A 22,557-nucleotide genomic window follows, 5' to 3' on the forward strand; every position below is an offset into this window, starting at 1 on the left:
TTCTGGTTAGTACTTGTTCATTGGGAAATTGACGAATAACTCTGGGACTACCTTGTGTATTCTAGAAATTAAGCAAATAAGTGAAAAGATTATAATAGTCAAAGTCAGATTTCTTACTGTTGGACAAGAGTGATAAATAAGAAAGGAGAAACACTAGAATGAATCTGGTGTTGGTATTGTAATGGAAGTATCTATATGAACTCAAGGAGAAGCATCACATCTTATATACATACATAAACAGATACAATTAACACACAAATACATAACACACTTAACAGATCTAGAAGTTGATACAGTTGTATATATACATAATTTTTTTCTAGTTGTTAAGCAGCCTGGAAGCAATGACACTTCAGTACCGAAGTGTACACTTAGTGCAGATTTTGGCTTCTAAATAGGTTCTGAAAGGAACCATGGATGCTTAGGGAAATCATTGATTCTAAGGTTAGAGAAGAGAAAATACGAGATGAGTCCAGAACATCTTCTGGTGCCAAAAAACATTAAGAATGGCGACATGTCAAAAAGTCACAAGGATCAATGAGAAGGGCTTTGCATGGGCAAATGTGGGAGTTTGAGTAATAAAATATATGATAGTAATGCACTCTAACCTATAGAATAACATAAAAACACATGAGCCCATTATCAACATAATATTTGAATAAAGAACGCAGATGGAAATTTCCTAACAGAATTTGAACTACTAAAAGTATAAGGAAAGATGAAAATAGAGAACTCATCATTTGGCAAATCCTACACTAATAACTGTTTAAATAAAAAGCCTAAGGAAAAAACCCCCAGAAAAAAAAACCATGAGTGTCTGCCAATTAGTGGGCAAAAGTATGAGAAATGAGGCATAATTTCCCTATACTAATTACAAATGGAAAAATTACAAATTTGACATTGGATACATCTGGCAAATACCACCCTAACCAAGTGGTCAAAATTAACATTACTAGTAAGAGGACAGACTGACATCATGTGCTTGCAGATGCACTGAGGATTCATACGTGTCTTACTTTTGCCAAAAATGCAGTAAACAATTTAACCATGAGGAAACTAGGGAAAGCCTAAACTGGGAGATCTTTTACAAACTGGCTTGTACTTTTCAAAAAGTCTAAGGTCATAAAAGACAAACTCTTAAGAGTCCCAGACTCAAGGGATTTGAGAGAAATGACAACTAAACAATATGTGATAATGAAGTGAATCTTCAACTAGGGAGACATTAGTGGAGCAAATGGTGAAATGAGTAAGGTCTGTAGAATAACAGTAAAAGATGACAATATTTTAATGTTAATTCCTTGATTTTGACAATTGTCCTGTGGTTATATTTTATCACTAGAAGATCGTGGGAAATACTTCATGTATTTTTGCAATGTTTTTTAAGTTTGAAATTTTTTCAAAATGAAGTTGAAGAAAATTAAAATATCTTCATCTCAGCAAGAAAGTAACTTGAACAATCACTCCAGTGTATCAAACTAACCTTGATAATTAGTTATTAAAAAAACTGAAATTCATAGCCTTCATTTGTAATTAAAGTAGAAATGAATCTTAATTCTAAAATGTAGTTCAATCTTTTCATTTACTAAGACTTGACCTATTGGACAGGAGCATTATAAACATTAAGAAAATATTCAGAGATAATCAATGGCAGCCACTAGTAACAAAATACCTTCCAACACTTAGGAATTTTCAAAGATATGCTTTGGCTAGGACTTACTACAGCACACACTAGATGACATTTCGGCAGTAGAGGGAGGGGAGAATTTGGATTAAGTCTCTTCAAACCCAAGATATCATATAATGCTCTCGAACTATGCGCTCAGTTATGCAGACTCCAAAAAACAATTTTAAATCTCCCATTACTTCAGCCAACAATCTGGGCAACAGTAATAACAACATGTCTCTTTGCTTAAAACAAACAAACCCAGCAACAATTAACTGGAACAGAAAATAAGAACACTAATAGAGTTTGACAAATTTATTGGCATTTTAGTAAAGACATTCATCTTAGTTGTTTCTCTCTCCCATCTTGACCGTAAGTTGATATTTGAGTCAAGAAAATGAAATGTAGGAGAGGGGTGTTATTTCAACATAAACATCAAAATGAACAAAAATGGAAAGTTTGCCTACATTAAAGCAAGTTAAATTCATGTATCTTGATATAATTAAATCATGTAAGTAAGAACTAATAGTTCTATATACATTTCCATTGTTTTACTTGGGGCTTCTAAACTCAAATGCAAGTGAACAAAGTATTAGGAATATATACAGGCTGCTTCTCTGGAGTTATTCCTTATTAAAAGAGCTCAGAGCAAGTAGTTACCACCAATCAGTCTGAAGCTGCCTCCAAAATCTAACATTGTAGTTTTCAAGGAAAATCATTATACTGTATTTTTCTTCTATGTGTGTCTAAGCTTTAAAAGATGTGTTTAACTGTCACATTAAAAAAGAATTCATATACAATACAAAAATACAAAATAAACACAATCCTACAACACATAGATTAACAAAGTATATGTGGTCGAAGATTCCATAAAATATGTTTAAAGATGCATTTTCTTTCATTTTCAGTATCTAAAATGTGCTTTTGAGAGGCCACTGGTTAGCAAGTATACAGTTAAAGTAAACCATATTTTTGTGCTAAATAAGAATTCCTGTTAATAAGTTCAAATCAAATTGGATTTCACAAGTTAGTAACATAAATGCTTTGATAAAGTTACAGAAAGTGCATCTTTCTTATCTTCCATCTTCATACATTGTTGCTCCCCCCCCTTTTTTTTGGTGTTTATACCCTTTAAAAAATAAGAACAGCCAAACATTTAACTATTATGTACATTTAAATTTTTGGTGGTGGTTTGTTATTTTAAAAGAAACAGCTTCCTTATGATTTGCCTCAAGATCTGGTGGAAATGTTTACAGGAACTAGCTAATAACAAAAATCAAGAGAAGCACATTCAAAATACTGATTTACTTTGGTAGCAAATGGTTGTTCTTTGAAGACTAATGAAAGTAGACAAAACCCTTTAAAGTGAAGTGGGCTTTTAAATACTCAACAGTTTATGTAAAATTTTAAAATGTTCTTTCTAAAGAGCTAAGCATCTGTATCCACTGATAGCAATGCAATAACTAGTTAATGATGATTTGAAACTAAACAAATGCCCATTAGGGAAAAAAAAAAAGCTGTATTTTATCTAATTTACTTTCTCAATCAATAGTCCAGTAACATTTTCCTCCCAATACAATACTCCCTTCTCTATAAGGCTGTTCCTGGGAGCCAGACAAGTTTAGGTTAGTAAGGGAGTTAAGTTAGAGAGTAACGGCCTACAGTTTAAATAGACAACTTTTTGCTTCCCTCCTAATGTGCTAATAGTTGTGTCTAAAAAAATATGCAATTCTTAGAAAGGTACCATTTCTGATTTTTTTAGTATCTGTAACCTTTGGAAACTAATCACATGAAACTACAAAATTAGTAAATGTCTCGAAATCTGTATATAAAACATAAATTACTTCTAATTTCAAATTCTCATTTATTAGTGTACCACTCAATATTTAAAAAAAGAAAAAGAAAAAAAAAGGCGGCTCCAAAGATAGTCTTATACCATTCCTTAAAAAAGGAAACTGTTCCTTTTAACTTTACACCCACCCCACACCCCAATTTCAAAACACATCATCTAATTGTCTTGGTCATGGACATTCCCAAGATGAGACTTTATGTTTCGCTCCCACAGCTTCTGGTTATCAGAAAAGCCATGCTTTCCTTTATTGAAGGAGTTTGGTCCTGCTGATGTTGGTGTATCCCTGTGTTAAAAAAAAGAAATTTATTTAAAACGTTATATAATGACTTTTGGACCATGTTTTTAACTCTTTCAAAATGTCTGTTTAGCACCCATTATAAATGGAGGCCACACATCAGAAGCTGCTACAGATCTTTTTAAAAATACCTTTTCCACAGACCCAGTCCTAAAATTTCAGATTCAGTGGGAGGAGGAGCCAGGTAAATTTGTAGACTGAACAAACATTTAAGGTGATTCTGATAAACAGCTAAAGGTGGCAACCACTATAGTTTTAAAAACAGTTGCTTGTAACCCACTGTGGTTTAGCCGCTAGGTCGTGTCTGACTCTTGCAGCCCCGCCAGGCTATATGGACTGTAGCCCGCCAGGCTCCTCTGTCCATGGGATTCTCCAGGGAAGGATACTGGAGTGGGCTGCCATTTCCTTCTCCATGTAACCCGGTAACAGGGTCATTAAATCAATTTGGTGACTTGTCAACAGTATTTATAAAAGATGAACTAGAAAAAAAAAAAATGAAGATGTATCACACACAAAATGGTTCAGCTGTCATTTTATGAACATGTTTTGATTTTAAATGTTTAGATGTATGCAGGTATAGACTTGGTTTATACTTTGGTTATAACGTACTTTAGAGTCTGTGTGAAAGGGAGGCCAGCAGATGGCCACTGGGACTGTTCCCACTGGAGCCACAGGAAAAGTCTGAAGACCGGTGCTGAAAGACTCAGCACTTGGCTCTTTGGGGAAATATACATTTGATAGAAGTGGGGACACAGTATAGGCCGTGTCGAAGCCCAGCCTTCCTACTAACCTCCAAGTTATCCATTTATGCATACAAAGACAAGAAACTGAATATCATGTTAATATGAAATTAATGTTATTTCCATAATAACAAACAGAGGAAAATTTAAAGATGGTTTTTATCTTATTTTGATATTTAGCATCTATATTACCAAGGAAAAAGGAGCATATACAATCAAGATTAAGTGGTGGGAATGATACTGTAAGTGAGATGAGTGAAAGCCATTTCTTTATAACCTGAAAAAAATTTTAAATCGGAAACATTTCTGTTTATTTGAAAAAATACAGATTACATCTATCTGAAAAGAAACAACATTGTTGCTATTTTTTCTTAAAATACTATTTTCTCTTAAAATACTATTTTCTCTTATCAGGAGAGAAATACTGCTATATTAGAAAACAAAACTGTTTTACCCAAATATGCAAGAAAAGCTTGAACACTAACAAACTATGTGCAATTTATTCTTGCTTTAAATTCACTGTAATTTTCTATGATATTATACAAAAATTATACCTTCCAATATTCTTCATCCTCATCTTTGCTTCTGGAGGCATTTCCTCTGGTTCACTCTGGAAAAACAAGAGACACAAAGAAATGACTGCATACGGATACAGCAGACTCCTGAACAATGCAGGGGGTGGCTGGGGGCACCACCCCTGACCCAAACCTCCTCAAGTCAAAAACCTGTGTGTAACTTTACAGTGAGCCCTCCATATCCATGGTTCCACATCCAAGGAGTCAATCAACTTGGGATATGGTACTACTGTAGCACATGTTTACTGAAAAAAAATCTGCATATAAATAGGCCCATACAGTTCAAACCTGTGTTGGCTGAAGGTCAACTATGTTAAAATCACTTGATACTAATAATGCTAAATTTTATATCCAACTGTAAATTTTGGTTAAAAAAGTAACTTATTTTAACTACATTAAAAAAACCTATGCTTCAAGTGCTGAATCAGCAAAAAGAAAAAATTCTGGTAAAAACCTGATATTTTAGAACTAAAACTAGTTGTTTACTAGAATCTTCATGTTGTGTTAAATGCTTTAATATGCACGATCTCTGAAAACTCTAACAATCCTACCAAGTGGGGTGAGTATCATCAATCACATTTTGTAGCTGAAGTATGCATGGTAACATGTCCAGTCACAAAACAGCTGGACACCAAAGAAATGCTCTAAACCACTTCACTGTATTGCTCCTTCTCAAAAATGTCTTCTTTACTGTAAAGAAGTCTTGAAAGCTCATTCCTTACTGCTTTTCCACAGTTACAGCTGGTGAAAAAGAATGTGTCAAGTCAGTGTCTTTTAGATGTCTTTATATGTAAATGTTACTGCTGAGATAAATATTATTTTTTAATCAGTCATCTCAAGATCCACCTTAAAGAGGTTTCTAATGGTCAAATCTGGGACAATTTGAGTATTATGGCCTGTTGAATAGGCTACACTTGTATAAATAAGGAAAAGCTCTCCCTTACAGTGAGACAATTAACAACCATGGACAGGAGGAAAGAATGAAAAAAAAAAAAATTACCACTTGGCAAACATAATAGAACTGATTCTGGTAAGAATCATCAGTGAATGTTAACATTCATGAATGAATGCTTAAGTAGTTAGGTATTTTCATGTATTCTTAAAACATATCCCCACAAGATAAACTTGAATTAATTCTAAAAGGTAAAACAGTCATTTGACAGTAGAGAGATCTGGCAGACACCACTTAACCCAATGATCAAAGGTAGCATTGCCAGCAACAGGGCATATTGACACATGTGCTCCTGATCTAATATGCCCTGAGAACTTGGCATCATCTCTGTGGTACACCTGCCAAGAGGAACATGCATCTAATGATAAGAGAACATCAGACAAATCCAAACTGGGGAACATTCTACAAATTAAAAGAAACTAAAGAGACTGAACTGAAAAAGTTACTTTTAAATTTCAAAATTAAACAAAAGAACATGTTCTTTGTCCACTATATTTCAGACTCAGATATATATCCAAGGCTAACTATGTTCTGCAGAAAAAGGAAGAAACAAACAAAGGCTTTATTTCCTTTTTTTTGGCCGCACTGTAAGGCATACACGATCTTAACTCCCTAACCAGAGGTCAAACCCGCGCCCCCTGCAGTGGAAGTGCGGAGACTGAACCACTGGACTGCCAGGAAGTCCTCAGATGAAGATCTCAGGTGCATGTGTTTTTTTAACTAAGACACAAGTTTATCCTTAACTATCATTACCATCTTATGGCAGAAAGAGTGCTGTCTGAACCTGTCTAAAATTTCTTTAAAAACAGGAAAGAGAGTACAGGACGAGGAACCAGAAAGCCAAGTTGTAGTTCTAAGCTCTAGGTGACACTTGTGTGGATCAGCACATACTCGTGCACTCATAACTTAATTTCTCCATTTGGAAAGTAAGAATAACCATCTCACACAATTCACAGGGGTATATGGAAGGTAAAATAAAGATATGTGCAAAGACTCAATTTGTTAGATATTCAAAATAAGCCATTATTATGTAGGTGCTTACAATTTTCAGCCTTTCTACTTCTGCACATGCTATTCCCTTCTTCCTATACTGTCCTTCCCTGACATAATCTGTAGAGGTCAAAATGTTACATAATCTCTTAAGAATTCTGGTTAGACATGAAAAAAACATTAAATTTAAGTCGATGCTTTTCAAAATTTTTTGGGGGGAGGGGGGGACATAAAAGTTTTTTCCTCAACAAAATACTACTTGGATTTCCAAATACCAAATAGATAAGAGAGCAGACATAAATGAAATAGCAGCAGGAGACCAGAGTCATGCTTGTTAGCTGGTTCGATTCCTGGGTCGGGAAGATCCCCTGGAGAAGGGTTGGCTACCCACTCCAGTACTCCTGGGCTTCCCTGGTAGCTCAGAGGGTAAAGAATCTGCTGCAGTGTGGGAGACCTAAGTTTGATTCCTGGGTCGGGAAGATCCCCTGGAGAAGGGCACGGCAACCCACTCCAGTATTCTTGCCTGGAGAATCCCCGTGGGCAGAGCAGCCTGAGTGGGCTGCAGTACATGGGGTTGCAAAGAGTCGGACACGACCGAGTATGCTTCTGAGACATTTCCACAGAACCCCAGAACTCTAAGAAAACCTGTGTTTAAAACCTGTGATCTAAATTTAGCCTTCACTTTACAAGTTGGAAAACTAAGGCTCCAAAAGGTAAACTGATTTAGTTGCAGGCTCTCTATTGGTTAATAACTGGACAGGACAGGAAAAGAACCAAGGTCTTCCAACCGCCAGTCCAGTGGTCTTTCCATAACACCGCATGCATCGAGTCACCTGGCCGCTCTTCCTCACCTAAATCTCTTACATCATTTCATCTCCTCTGGTACTTTGGATTTCATCTTGGACCATTTTATGTGTAAGGCCCTGTACTGCTAGGCTGAATTCCGAGAGGAACATGTCTGATTTACCTTTGTAATCTCACTGTGCCTAGTGTACAGAAAGCAATCAGATGTGTAGAATGAGTAAATGTCCAAGGGAGAATACAGTGATAACCACTGTTTCTACCTCCCGAGTCCCCATCACTCCATACTCATCCTTGCCTAAAACTTCTACTAAACCTCCAGGTGTCAAACACAGCTGCTTAGCTTTACCACTTGTGATCTGAAAGCTGATATCTTAATTCACAAAAGTATTCCTCACAAAACATTCCTGTCTAATGTTTTAGTACCCAACTTATGTTTCTTCTCTTAAATATCCTTGCCAATCACTCCAGCCCCACATTTTGTGCTCCTCCGAAGGTATAATTCTTACCCATATTGTTCTTGGGAGCTATTACTCAAGTACTCATAGCACATGTGTATTATTACTCATAATAAGCATTTGTTGATTTAAGTTCCTTGCCCCCCAAAGTCAGTATTTGAAATAATCCCACAACCAAATTAATAGAAATATCCAGACTGTGCAGATGTCATTAAAAAAAAAGAAAAAACACACACAAACCCAAACTGTTAAGTTGCCAAAAACAAAAGTTCACTAGTACCATTAATACAACTTGACAATTTGCCACTAACATCCATAAAGAACAGGTTAAAGTAAAACAAAGAAAACTAGCTATCAACTTACATCTTCATCTTCGTTAAAAGCTGCTGCTACTGAAAGGGTTTTTGGAGCAAGAGTTGGAACCGGTTCTTTAGGCTTCTGAAGAAGAAACATTAAAAAGAGTATCATCACATAATGTTTACACAGGCTTATTTAATGACAGGAATAACATCTTCAAAGATGCAACGTTACATTTTCACAGAAACATATAGTAAGGAACTAAGAACAAACTTTGGAGAAATCCATTTTCTTTTTTGAAAATGTGGGTTATCAACAGATTTTACTTTATTAATCATATGGCCATTTGTTTTCCTCCGTCAAAGATTTTCTAGTTATGATCTATAATTTAGTATCATTTACATAAAGGAACTTAGTACAGGTTAAGAGAAAATGAATATCAACAATTGCCCATAGTAACATTAAAATGAAACACAGATTACCCTGAGAAAGACACCAAGATCCGTCTTTCTCTACCAGCTGGCGGCACTGCACAGAGCCGCTTAGAGATCCGAGGGGTACCGAGGTGCTCATGAAGTACCCAAGCCAGAAAACCTTTACTTCAACCTGCACATTCTATGTGGGGTCCTGTCAACTAGACCTCTATTAAACAGACTTAAATCTCCCCCTGCCTTCTCAGCTTACTGGTTACCACGTTACCAACACCTAAGGCCCCTTAGCATTTCTTGCCTGAACTACTGTTAGACTTACCGTTTTCCAGCCTTCTGTTGTTTTTATCCCTCTAATTCTCTATATTGGTACCAGAGCACCGCTTCTAAAATGCAAACCTGTTTATAGGGTCTAGCCTCTACTATAGCTCCATGACTGCTCTAGAACCCAGAGACTAAAACCAAATTTTATTATGGACTACGGGTCCTTTATGATTTGGTCCTATGGTCTTATGTGGGGGGCTTTCTATCCCTCCATCTGACTACTGAACACCTCCTAACAATGAACAATTTCCTGAGGCATCATGTGGCTTCACATTTAAACTGCCTCTGCATAAGGCGCCCTGCGCCTTCTGTGGGCTCTTCTGCAACTAAGGAATCCCAGCCCACAGCAGTGACAGCACTGAGCCTTGCTCACTGGACTGCCAGGGAACTCCCTGCATGAAACTCTCTTTTTCATCTGAGTCCTTTTGCCTCTTTCCTGTATTTAAAGTCAGCTCTAGCACCACCTCCCCAATAAAATCATCTCTGAGCTGCTGAAACAAAATTAACCATCCCTCTTATATAACACAAACACCTTTATAACCTGTGTACTTTTGAAGAAATGGAAATGTTCATTTGGAAATTATGCACAGTGACTCTAGAAAACACCCTTTACTCTTAAAACATGCCATGTATTTGATGCTGAACATACAACGTAAGACTCAAGTATTTGCTGGTTGTTTGACTATCTTTTCACATCTTATCATCAAAAGCAACAGTTTCAACTATTTACATATCCTACATCTCATTTCACCAAGATTATGTTTACACTTTGGTTTGTTTTACGAAAAAAAAAAAAGTTTGTTTTCTAAAGGTTAAAGTTTTAGTGAATAGGCCTTTTTAAGCATAACCCTCCTAACTAAAATGATCAGCAATTACTAAATCATTTCAATTACTTAGAAAAAGTAGGTATATGGGTATTTGACTTCTGTGGTATGTTCAACCACAGTAAAATCTATTACTAAGGGGAACACCTATATGGGAAGTGTACCTGAGAACCATATCTTTAATGACAATGAAAAAAAGTAAATATTTATGCAGGTGGGTATAAGTAATGTTATAAAAAAACAGGTTAAACCAAAAAAATCAGGTCAAGTAGGGAGAAGAGTCATGAAATAATGAAGTTATAAGCTGAATGCCTTTTGTTCAGACTAAATTTTTTACAAAAAGGAAGAAAAAGGCAAAACAGCATATGGCAGGAGTGGGGGTTCTAAGGAGTAGTAGCTTTATAAAAACTAGACGTGTGGCTCAAATGCACGCACTCTAGTAGGAATCTGATCCATATTTTTTTTTCCTGATCCACTTAAAAATCTTTGAACATCTAATGAAGATATCAAGCTGTAAGTACCTGGCAAGTGAGCATTAATTTTCACAGGACATGAATAAACCAAAGCAATTTTAGGATTATACTCCTTATACAAGCATGTATAACCATTTTCTAAAGTCAACAGCAATATGCTATTAAAGTAAGCTCCTTTTTCTTAAAGAGGAGACCTATTCAGTTGAATCACAGGAAATTATCACTTCTGTAGATCAGAAATAGTCAACTGTCTAAGGCTTCAATCTAATATTTATTTTCCAGACACTCAACAGTTAGTAAGTACTAATTCAAGGTTTATATCTAAAACAAGAGGTCAGGAGTTGATCTACAAAGGACTGTTATCACAGGCTTCAAGACTCTACACCCATTTGTAGCTCCAAAGTAAGTTAATCAGGAAGCTCTCACTAAGCAGTACCTTACTAACATTAATCTTTTACGGCACAAATGATTTCTAGAGATAGTATTTTTTAACATCACTGGAATTAAAAGATAAACTGAAACTCTAAGTATTTTTCAGAGGTTTTGCACAAGTTAGGAAATTGTAGGCTATTACTTTATAAGTCATATATTCCCTACAATATTTGTTCCTTCTCATATCCCAAACCTTTTTAAAAAAACAGCTTGATTTATAATTCATCCAGACTTTCCTTGAATATACTAATAATTTTCTTAGATACTTACATGTTATAAGTTCATGCACCAATGTATCATTTTATACTTAATTTATCATAATCAAATAAAAGCAGGTTTCCAAAACAAATCCTTAAGACCCATTACAAATATAACATATAAAATAACTCACACTTGAGCCAAGTTTGATGGATATGGCTGAGGCTTTCTTTGTCGTCTGACTACCTATGGCAAATCCAAACTTGGAGATCTTTGTAGGTTTTGTTGGGAGGTCTGCAGTTTCATCTTCAGCTGATCGCTTCTCAGCGCTGCGACTGGAATTTTCCCCTCCATTACTGGAAGAAACAGTCTTAGTTTTCACAGGTTTTTCTGCTTCTTCTTCAGGTCCTGGTGAAGTCGAAACAACTTACCAAGATGAGCTACTTTTACTGAGCAGATTGATGGGAGCAGCAACCTCAAAAAGCATCGTTATAAGGAAGATACCTCTGCAGTTGTCACCTACTGACCCAACAGTCTCTTCCACTGTTTGTTAGAGCATACAGCAGGAACTGAGATTGTGTGGCAGTAGAAGAGGCTCCCATGAATTAACTAGCATAAAATACAGAGCAATTCAAAATTATAAAAATAGAGTTCACAAAAAGACCCTTCAACTAAACACTCTAAGTTGCATAATAATCTAATTACCTGTGGAATTTTGCTTTTCATAAATTAAGAACTATAAACTCTTCTACATGAAATGGTTGTTGGCAATTAGTCACATCATAGAATAATACACTTGACTAATAAAACATCTAATATTCTTCAATAGTATACTACTAGTTATACAAAGTAACTTTATGACCAGCCCATTATGTCCCAAACTACACAGTACAGCCTGCAGTAACTTTCTTGAGTGATGTGTTCTTCATGAACATTTCACACAATCTTTAGAAAGGAACTTCAAGGAAGACATCAAGGTCATCCCCTCTATAGTAACTTAATTCTACTCTCAAAGCTTGATTACCATCTGTTTAGCCTAAAGAGTGATCAACAATTATATTTAGGATCACACATTATTTTTTCATCATAAAAAAAGATGAGCTAAAAATGATAATTTCTAACAGAAGGCACACACATGTAGACATGGAATGCAAGATGTCTTTCAGTAAGTTTGCTTGTTTATATTAACAAATGAAATGAGTTAACATCTTGAACGTTACACATGAAGGCTATTTAAGAACATACTGGGAAGCAAGACAGAAGAAAACTGGCTGATTATTTACCCTGTACAATGTATTCTGCTACACCAGATGAATATTTACGGAGAAAGAGAAGATTCTCTAAGGAATGACCCTGACAACGGCTCGGAAAACATGACAAAAAGCAAGAATGGATGGAAAAGGGGAAATCAAATGGATGAGTAATAAAGGACAAGAGGTTATAGATCCCAATTTATATAATTTTGGAAAGATGGGGTAGCTAAATTAATAAGTACTTTGAACAGAACATTTGATTTTGTTTACAGGAAAATAAAATAAACTCTTCATTACCTTTAACAAGGGGTGAAAGTTGTAATAACAATGTGGGGGAGAAATTAAGCAGTATTAGGTTTTGGGACTTCCTTAGGAAGGAAAGAGCATTGCAACAGCTGTCTGAATTCACTTATTTAGATATAAAATTACAAAAGCACCAGAAGAATGTAAGATTGCTACTCAATATCTGAAATGTAGAATTCAATTTAGAATTTCTTAAAAAGACGGTATTATGCAAACATTATATTTCAGTCTATCACTAAAATCATTTATGCCAAATTTTATTCTGTATCCTTATAGTTTTAATCAAGTATGAATTTTACAGTAAAACCCAAACAGTGATAACAACTACTTCTTTGTGACTGGCACAGCTAAAACTGAAAACTTATTGGCTCCATGTATTGAAACACATTAAAAAAAAACACTGAATTTACATATAGAAGCAATCTATACACCACTAAAGGCACAAGTTTGTGCAAACACAAACTCTGAAAAACATCAAAACAAACAGCACAAAGAACATTTAGTTTTGATTCTAGTGTAACTCTGCTCTTTGAACTGTGACTCAAGGGCTATCATTAGTCACAATTTCTGGTTCTTTTAAAACCTATCTACTCTGAATTCTAGGAATACTTTTACCCAAAAAATAGTTTGGGAACAAAGAATCTAGAAAAAGCAAAGCATAAATATGAGGAAAAGTGAGAAGCATAGTTATTACTATAATATTAAGTGTGACAACTAACTGAACTAGTATGTGCTAACACATGGAACATAATACTATCTGTCCACTCCTATGATGTCTGGGGAAGATTTCTAGAATTACTGCTCTAGAAAAAGGTAGCGTGAACAGAGGAGTTGGGGAAACTACAATAACTAACCAACTGCTGGCAACTCAAATTTTATTCACATCTGTGTTCCTGTCATCTGAACAGGCAAAGTATCAAGACCATTGAAGTGTTTTAAAGTCCATTAAGTGTCTTCCCTTAAATACAACATGTACTACTTTAGCAGTTGGGGGGGCGGGTAGGGCTTATAATCATGAACTGCTGTTTCCAATTTATTTAATGAGATGTTTTCTATTCTGACACTGTCGAAAATAAAATTTTGAATGGCCACAGATTAGTAAATGTGAAAAACCTTAGCAATGTGACTTACATTTTAAAGAGTGAAGAAATATGCAGTTTTAAAAAAATAAATCACTTTATAACAAATATGGACAGTTATTACTAGATTCTTTATCAAGGAGTATCTAAATAAGAGATTTTATCTAGTTTGTATTCTGAGCAAATAAAATGTGTAGACTAGTTAATGTGAAATCAAAATACAGTACTAATATTTTTTTTTCTCGTCTTTCACTGAATAGTTGAGGAGGAGAGGTGGGCCTTGGGAGTCGAAAAGGTTACCTTACTTTGAAAAAATTACCTAGTAAGTTTTAAGTCCCTAAGGATACCCTTCATGACCCATTTGCCTTCTGCTAGCTCTAATAGGACTAATAGGACTAATAAATAGGACTGGTGTGCAGTTTAAATGAGAATATACTCAAGACCCTCTTGACAGAAGAAACGTCAATTTCATTAACGTAGTTATTAGAAACATAAAATAGCTTGAGGTGAATATGATTACAGCATGAATAGCTCTAAAATTTCTACTTATTTCAAGGAGCTACAAAAATTTAGCTAAAGGGAAGAAAAAAGAGAAAAGCTACCCAAAGCCTAACCCTTAACATTATCCCTCCCCTTAAAGGTGACAGCAGGAAGTTCAAGTAAGTAGCTTCTCTTATTAATATAAACTCATGTTAACTTCTTAAAAAAATACTTATATTTCCAATGTAATGGATTGTTCAGTAGGAGTTAAAAATCAGAAAAATTCCTAGGTAAGCCCCCCCCGCAATACAAACTGGCCAAGTGTTAAATAGTGCCTACTTGCCATAAAATTTTATCAATTTAGCAATATCCATGAATGGCATAAATGTTTTAACTATGATTTTTTTGTACAACTTCATTAAAAACATGTCATTCAAAAATGGTTAACATGTAACTGCTATTTTCTTATAAAGGAAGGCACACTCAAGGCAATTATGTAGACGTTATTAAAGAATATCAGCCTGAGTCACTAACAAGGATACAACTTTTGATAGCAATTAGTAAAAAAAGGTTATTTTATATCATTCTTGTCACAAAAATATGCTAACACAGAAACACCAATATTCATACTACAGAGTAAATTATCCCTAACGAAAGGGTGGTGGATAAATTACACAGTGGAATTATGCTGACACTTCTAGTACATTTTTCTGTTTTGTTTTGGCTACTTCAGCCAGGTGTGTTGTGAAATCTCAGTTCCCGGGGCAGAGAACCTAGGCACTGAACCTAGGCCAGGCAGTGAAACCCTGGGAAGGCTAACCGCTAAGCCCCCAGGGAATTCCCTCAAGCTACATCTTGGCTCAGATTAAACACAGATACTCATCTAAGACAAAAAACCATTCTTAAGCGGTAGTCTGTAAGTCAGATAAGGCCTACAGATCTTTGTTTTCCCTCAGACTAATTTTTAAGTGTAATTTTACTTGGCAATTTCCAATTTTGGCCACAAAAAGCCGCTAAAGAGGTAGTACTAAACGGTTTAAACTGCTGCTTCATAAGCTGTTTTACTAGTAAAACAACAAAAAAAAGGGGGGAGGGGAGTGGAAAGGGTGAAGGAGTTTGGGCTCAATTAACAGCACCTTATGTATTTTTTAAAAAGGAAATTCTGGGTCCAAAGTAACCGAATATTACACTTTTCTCAATTTCGTTCCCAAGTTAATTCACATCAAACTTGTTAGGAGGTCCTAACAGTTACCTTCATATACTACTAATTTTCTGTATTTTCTCATATTAAATACTTTCAGGGATAAGACTTGGAGAAGTAGGACAGTGTGATACTTAAAAACGTTCTAAAGACATTTATCAGCTCGCACGTGTTAAACTAGCCTTGTTAGGACAAAGGGACGGGAAAACTAGACAGATTACATGGTGTTTCTTTTCCTTAATGCACAAGACCCAAATTTAGAGGATTGGGGGTGACAGAATAAAGATAGCTGCAACCTGAATTGACATCGTTAACAAACAGGGAAGCGTCACACTAGCCTATTTAGCCACCTAAAGATCTGGCAGGCAGCTGGCTGGCAACAGCCTAGCACATAAAAGGCAGACAGTTCAAAGAAAGGCAATCAAACCCTAATCCTAGACCCCAACGATTAAACCAGGAGACAGGCCAAGGAATTCCTCTTTCCCTCCATCGCCTCGACCCAGCCCTTACAGGATCAGTATTAGGCTTAAAAATGAAGGAATGAAAAAGGCCAGGACAGTCCACTTCCTCAGTGAGAAGGGAGCAGCAAACTAACTCCTAGGTGTAAGCGAGAGGCCGGCAGCATCGGAAACTCGGCCTGCGGCCAGTTCCTGCGGCCACTGCGCGGGGACTCGGGCTGAGTGAGCGCGCGTGAGCGTTTTGTGTGATGTGCGTCTCCGGTGTGGCGGTAGCGGCTCGGGCACCGCCACTGCGAGTCCCACCCCGAGTTCGGTCCCCCTTTCTGCTGCCCATCTCCCTTCTCTTCGGAAGCAGGGACTCTGCTGGGGCCAGGAGGTGACGAACAGTGACCGGCTCTTCCCCGGTAAGGAGGCGATGTGGGCCGGGATCCCAGTGGGCCGCACCGGGCGTGCCCGGGGCTCGTCTGGGCCCAGCACCTGGCCGGGTGAGAGCCAGATCCGCCCACTCTCGCCCCAGTCTACTCCCCCCACCCCGGGAAGCTCAAAGAAAGGCTCAGAGCATCCCACATAGCCCGCGACGCTGGGGTTGTGTTCACCTCCGGCGGCTCCAGCTCGCTGCGGCTTCTCAGGCTTCTCCTCTCCCGCCTTCCCGTCCGCCATTTTCCCCGCCGCGGCCTCCCCTGCAGCCACGCCAAGGACGTCACAGCCCCGCCCAGCAACCATTGAGCTTCAGAGCCAGCCGTGGAAGCGTCAGCCTAGAGCGACGGTAGAGAATGAAGACAGGCCCTTTCAGAAACGGAAGTGGATATGATGTCATCGGCGAGCCGCCTATAAAGAGAGGGCGGGGAAGGTTGGCTGGTTCTGTAGAGAGTTCATGCGGGCTTTGCTAGGGGTCGCTTAGGTTTTTCTTGGTCCAGTGGCGGATTCAGATAAGTGAGACGTGGGAGCGTAACCCTGGAAACGGTGAGCCTATGTGAGGTTTTTGCCAACTGAGGTGTGGCTGCAGCTGAAGCTAGGAGGATTTCTCATTCTGGCTTTGCTGGATCCTGTGTACCTATTAAAAAAAAAAAAAAAAGAAAACCGAATTCTTTTTCCTACTTAAAAGGGAAATCCACGTTTATCGAGCGCCCCCTTGTGTCATACCCTTTATCGTTTCATCACCACTACTGTTTAACTGAACAGTAATCCAATGCGAAATTGTTCTCTTAATTAATCTTAATGTGGTCATCTTAATCTTAACGTGGTAAAGAGTCCGCCTTCAACGCAGGAGATGCATGTTCGATCCCTGGCTCGGGAAGATCCCCTAAAGTAGTAAGCAGCCCAGTTCAGTGTTTTCGCCTGGAAAAGCCCATGGACAGAGGAGCTCGAGGGCCTACAGTCCATGGGGTCGCAAAGAGTTGGACACAGATGAGCGACTGAGCGCGCACACGGCCCACAATTAGAGTTGAGGCCAAAGAAAAATTTGTCTAAGGTTATGGAGGCAAATGGTAAAACTGATTTTTTTTTCTGCAAGGTGTTTCTGTGTCAAGAAACTTTATTACCTAAAATCGCCGTAGTTTCTGCCTTTCTTAGAAACCTTTCGTTGATTCTCCGGGTTTGCAGAATGAAGTCCAAGCATCACATTGGGCCCCATCCTACCTTTTCAGCTTCATCTTTCCTTTCTGTCTCTTTTTATACTGCCCTCTTGCTATTCCTTGCCTATGGAACTGTAGTTACTGGATTTGCTGTCAGTGTTACAGAAATTGGTCTTAAGGAGTCAGAACTTGGGTTTGAATCCCTTTACTGACTGAGTAAACCTTGAGCATTTCTTACTGTCTACAGACCTGTGTTTCCTTTTGTATGAAACAGAGATAATAATTTATACATCCTCAGAGGGTAGTCTTGGGGATCAAGTGTGATAATACAATCAATATACCTTGCTTTGGTCACTTTGTACTTCCCCCCCCTCTCTCATATATAAATTTTTTTCAATTATTTTTATTAGTTGGAGGCTAATTACTTCGCAGCATTGCAGTGGGATTTGTCATACATTGACATGAATCAGCCATGGAGTTACATGTATTCCCCATCCCGATCCCCCCTCCCACCCCCCCATCATATATAAATATTTTTAAAGGTCTTTCTAGATAACTCAAAATTTCTTTGCCCTCAGAGACCATTTAAATAATTTATTTTCTTTACAGCACTTTATACTGCTCATTTCATACATGAAATGTGCTCTGTATTTGTGAGTGGATGACTTGTCAGGGTCCAAGTCTAGGAAAAGTAGAAAGAATGAAAGTGTGTGCTGTCCTCATGACAGAAACAGGGTGGTTTGCGGATGTGGTGATTTGAAGTCTCTGGTTCACCATCTATGACAGAATATGTAAAAGTGCCCCGCAGAATATTTTACATAGTGTGCTAAGTTGCTTCTGTTGTGTCCGACGGTGCGACCCTGTGGACCGTAGCCTACCAGTCTCCTCTGTCCATGGGATTCTCCACTCAAGAATACTGGAGTATTTGCCATGACCTTCTCCAGAGGATCTTCCCCACCCAGGGATCTAGCCTGCATCTCTTACATCTCCTGCATTGCAGGCGGATTCTTTACCGCTGAGCTACCAGAGAACATGTAATTAATTTGTGTTTGTTTCATTTTTCCTAGATGTGCTCTTCAAAAGTTATGTAATGGATGATACTCTCTTGTTTTGTTTTTGGGCCACACCAAGTGGCTTTTGGGACCTTACCCAACCAGGGATTGAACCTAGGGCCCTCAGCACTGAAACCATGGAGTCCTAACCACTGGATGGCCGAGGAATTTCTGAGACACTCACTTTAATCATTTTTTAAATGGAGACATAAACATGAGATATTCATTTATAGTTACAAATGTATTTACTCATAGATGCTCTGTCTTTAAATGACAAAAATGAATTTTAGAGAGGTCACATAAAGCTATCCAGTTCCATGTACCACATTGTAGAAGTTAACGATGGAAGCTACTAACCCATTCGCCTGTCAATTCCTTGAGGTCATATTGCACCTATCTTGCCCACCATTGTTTCCCTCGGACCTAGATTACACCAGTATTCAATAAATACCCACTGAAGAAGTGAATGCCAACTTGCAGGAATCACCCCAATAAATGGATTAAGGGTTGAAAAGGCAGTTGAGCGCAGGGCAAAGAGCAGCATTGATAACATCACACAAAACTTAATTTAGATGATAACCCTGCTATTTGCTACTTCTGTGAGTTTGAACTGATAAGGTAATCTTGATACATTTTAACTATAAAAATGTACCAATACTTATAGGGTTACTGAGAGGAGTAAGTGTGATAATACAGGTAAAGTTTGTAACACATTGCCTGGTTCATGGTGGGTACTTGCTTAATAGTAGATATTTTTTTGCAGTCTCTAAAGCTATTCAAATAATGATTTAATAAGCTGAAAATGAAGATTAATAATTACTATAATTTAAATGTGTAATATGTGAGGTGATAGCTATACTCTGCAGTATACATTCATGCTTACTCTATGCCAAGCACAATCTGCAATTTTTTAACATGAAATCAAGTGCATTAAATCATCACCATATGAATTGTTAAAGTTATTCTTGCTTTTATGGAAGAGGAAACGGGGACACTGAAAAGTAAGAGGTGGAGGTGAACCTGAAATTCAGGCAGAGAAATACAAAATAACAGAGAGGAAACATGGCTAATCTTGGTTTCACTAACCCTGAGTGTGTGCATGCTAAGTCGCTTTACTAGTGTCTGACTCTGAATGACCCTGTGGACTGCAGCTTGCCAGGTTCCTCTGTCCATGGGATTCTCCAGGCAAGAATACTGGAGTGGGTTGCGTTACCTTCTTCCAGGGGATCTTCCTGACCCAGGGATTGAACCTGTTTCTAACCTGCATTGGCAGGAGGGTTCTTTTACCACTAGTAGGTTCTTAATCCGGGCTATAATCCCATATATTTCCCTATACCATTGTCAAGTTCTTATACATTAGAATAATCTGAAAGGCTTCTTAAAACAGTTACAACTCTGGTACCACTGAATTTTTGATTCAGTAGATTCAGTGGATGGGCTCCCCAAACACACATTTCTAACTAGTTCCCAAATGGTGAGGCTGCTAGTCTGGAGACCACATGTTGAGAACCCTGGCCCTAACTCAGTCATTTGTTTAGACTATTTCACAGTTTCTCTCTTCTCTCCTCAACTGATGAATTTGATTCTTATTTTCAGTAATAAAATAATAGAAATCAAAGCAGAACTTCTGTATATTCTCATTATATCTGTGATGTGGTATCTAAATTTGTACTTTTATTTTCTGTCTTCTTTTCTGTTACTAGTGCAATAAATCCCATCCTTCTTACTTATAAAAGTTTCCCTCTAATGTTATCTCCCATATCTACAAAATAACCATAACAAAACAAAAAACTCTTGGGATCGCATAACTCCTTCTACCTCCTCATTACTATTCCCCTTCATATAGAAACTCTTTGAAAGGGTTGTTTATACTCATTGTCTCCAGTATCTCTTTGGTGTTTGCTGTGAAAGTGTTGCACTCAATATGCCAGCAAATTTGGAAAACACAGCAGTGGCCACAGAACTGGAAAAGGTCAGTTTTCATTCCAATCCCAAAGAAAGGCAATGCCAAAGAATGTTCAGACTACCGCACAATTGCACTCATCTCACACGCTAGCAAAGTAATGCTCAAAATTCTCCAAGCCAGGTTTCAACAGTATGTGAACCGTGAACTTCCAGATGTTCAAGCTGGTTTTAGAAAAGGCAGAAGAACCAGAGGTCAAATTGGCAACAGCCACTGGATCATCAAAAAAGCAAGAGAGTTCCAGAAAAACATCTATTTCTGCTTTATTTATCTGTAGAAATAGAAAACATCTATTTCTATACCAAAATCTTTGTGTGGATCACAGCAACCTGTGGAAAATTCTTCAAGAGATGGGAATATCAGATGACCTGAACTGCTTCCTGAGAAATCTGTATGCAGGTCAAGAAGCAACAGAACTGGACATGGAGCAACAGACTGGTTCCAAATTGGGAAAGGAGTACATCAAGGCTGTATATCGTCACCCTGCTTATTCAACTTATTGCAGAGTACATCATGCGAAATGCTGGGCTGGATGAAGCACAAGCTGGAAACAAAATTGCCGGAAATATCAATAACTGCAGATCACAGATGACGCCACCTTTATGGCAGAAAGCAAAGAAGAATGAAAGAGCCTCTCAGTGAAAGAGGAGAGTGAAAAAGTTGGCTTTAAACTCAACATTCAGAAAACGAAGATCATGGCATCCAGTCCCATCACTTCATGGCAAATAGATGGGGAAACAATGGAAACGGTGACAGAATTTATTTTCTTGGACTCCAAAATCACTGCAGATGCTAACTGCAGCCATGAAATTAAAAGACGCTTGCTCCTTGAAAGAAAAGCTATGACCAATCTAGACAGCATATTAAAAAACAGAGACATTACTTTGCCAACAAAGGTCCATCTAGTCAAAGCTATGGTTTTTCTAGAAGTCGTGTATGGATGTGAGAGTTGGACTATAAAGAAAGCTGAGCGCCGAAGAATTGATGCTTTTGAACTGTGGTGTTGGAGAAGACTCTTGAGAGTCCCTTGAACTACAAAGAGATCCAACCAGTCCATTCTAAAGGAAATCAGTCCTGAATATTCATTGGAAGAACTGACGCTGAAGCTGAAACTCCAGTACTTTGTCCACCTGATGCGAAGACATCAATTTTTGGAAAAGACCCTGATGCTGGGAAAGACTGAAGGCAGGAGGACAAGGGGATGACAGAGGATGAGATGGTTGGATGGCATCACCAATGCGATGGACATGAGTTTAAGTAAGCTCTGGGAGTTGGTGATGGACAGAGAAGTCTTGTGTGCTGCAGTCCATGGGTTGCAAAGAGTCGGACACAACTGAACGACTGAACTGAACTCTTACCACCCTGATCCAACTCAATGCTATCTTTTGCTTTTGTTTCTGCAATAGTCTCCTAACTGGTCCCTCTCATCTAATCTGGCATCAATAGAGCATCTAAAGTGATCCTTTTTAAATGAATCAGATTGATTCATTCAACCTGTATCAAGCTGCATCTTCCCTGGTGGCTCAGTCAGTGAAGAGTCTGCCTGCAGTGTGGGAGATTTGCATTCAATCCCTGGGTCAGGAAGATCCCCTGGAAAAGGAAATGACAACCCACTCCAGTATTCTTGCCTGGAGAATTCCATGGACAGAAGAGCCCAGTGGACTACAGTCCATGGGGTCACAAAAAGTCAGACACAACTGAGTGACTAACACTTTATTTTTTCACTTTATGTGCCAGGCACTGTACCAGGTCCTGGGGATACAGCAGAAAATAAGACAGAAAAGCGAGTTCCCTACTAGCTTAGTGGTTAGGATTCTAGGCTTTCACCTGCATGACCTGGGTTCAATCCCTGGTCAGCAAAATGAGATCTTTCAAAAAAAAAGAAAGAAAAA

General features: G+C 37.9%; 1 protein-coding gene across 2 annotated transcripts; it reads right to left on the bottom strand.

Annotated features, from left to right (window-relative positions):
* Nucleotides 1-1,963: 1,963 nt before the first annotated feature.
* PCNP (PEST proteolytic signal containing nuclear protein) lies at nt 1,964-16,801 on the bottom strand. Of its 2 annotated transcripts, XM_065913793.1 has the most exons (6): nt 16,673-16,780; nt 11,734-11,911; nt 11,496-11,658; nt 8,690-8,764; nt 5,105-5,160; nt 1,964-3,798 (listed from the first exon to the last, which is right to left on the bottom strand). In XM_065913793.1, the coding sequence occupies exons 2-6, from the start codon at nt 11,787-11,789 to the stop codon at nt 3,672-3,674; spliced, it is 477 nt and encodes a 158-aa protein (XP_065769865.1). In that variant the 5' UTR covers nt 11,790-11,911; nt 16,673-16,780; the 3' UTR covers nt 1,964-3,671. The 2 variants fall into 2 exon arrangements, with proteins under 2 accessions (XP_065769865.1, XP_065769864.1); XM_065913792.1 differs by lacking the exon at nt 11,734-11,911 and having other exon boundaries at nt 11,496-11,710; nt 16,673-16,801.
* Between the last annotated feature and the right edge of the window lie 5,756 nt (nt 16,802-22,557).

The sequence above is a fragment of the Muntiacus reevesi genome, chromosome 21 (assembly GCF_963930625.1).
Source record: "Muntiacus reevesi chromosome 21, mMunRee1.1, whole genome shotgun sequence".
Classification (NCBI taxonomy): Eukaryota; Metazoa; Chordata; class Mammalia; order Artiodactyla; family Cervidae; genus Muntiacus; species Muntiacus reevesi.

Bases quoted from the DNA above. Each gene is read 5' to 3' on its own strand.
- PCNP (XM_065913792.1), bottom strand. From the start codon at position 16,799: ATGGTTGCTGGGCGGGGCTGTGACGTCCTTGGCGTGGCTGCAGGGGAG. The intron at 5,161-8,689 runs GTAAGTTGATAG...TTGTTTTTCCAG, and splicing joins CTTTTAACGAAGATGAAGAT to AGTGAACCAGAGGAAATGCC. The intron at 3,799-5,104 runs GTATAATTTTTG...TTTTTAACACAG, and splicing joins AGGATGAAGAATATTGGAAG to GGATACACCAACATCAGCAG.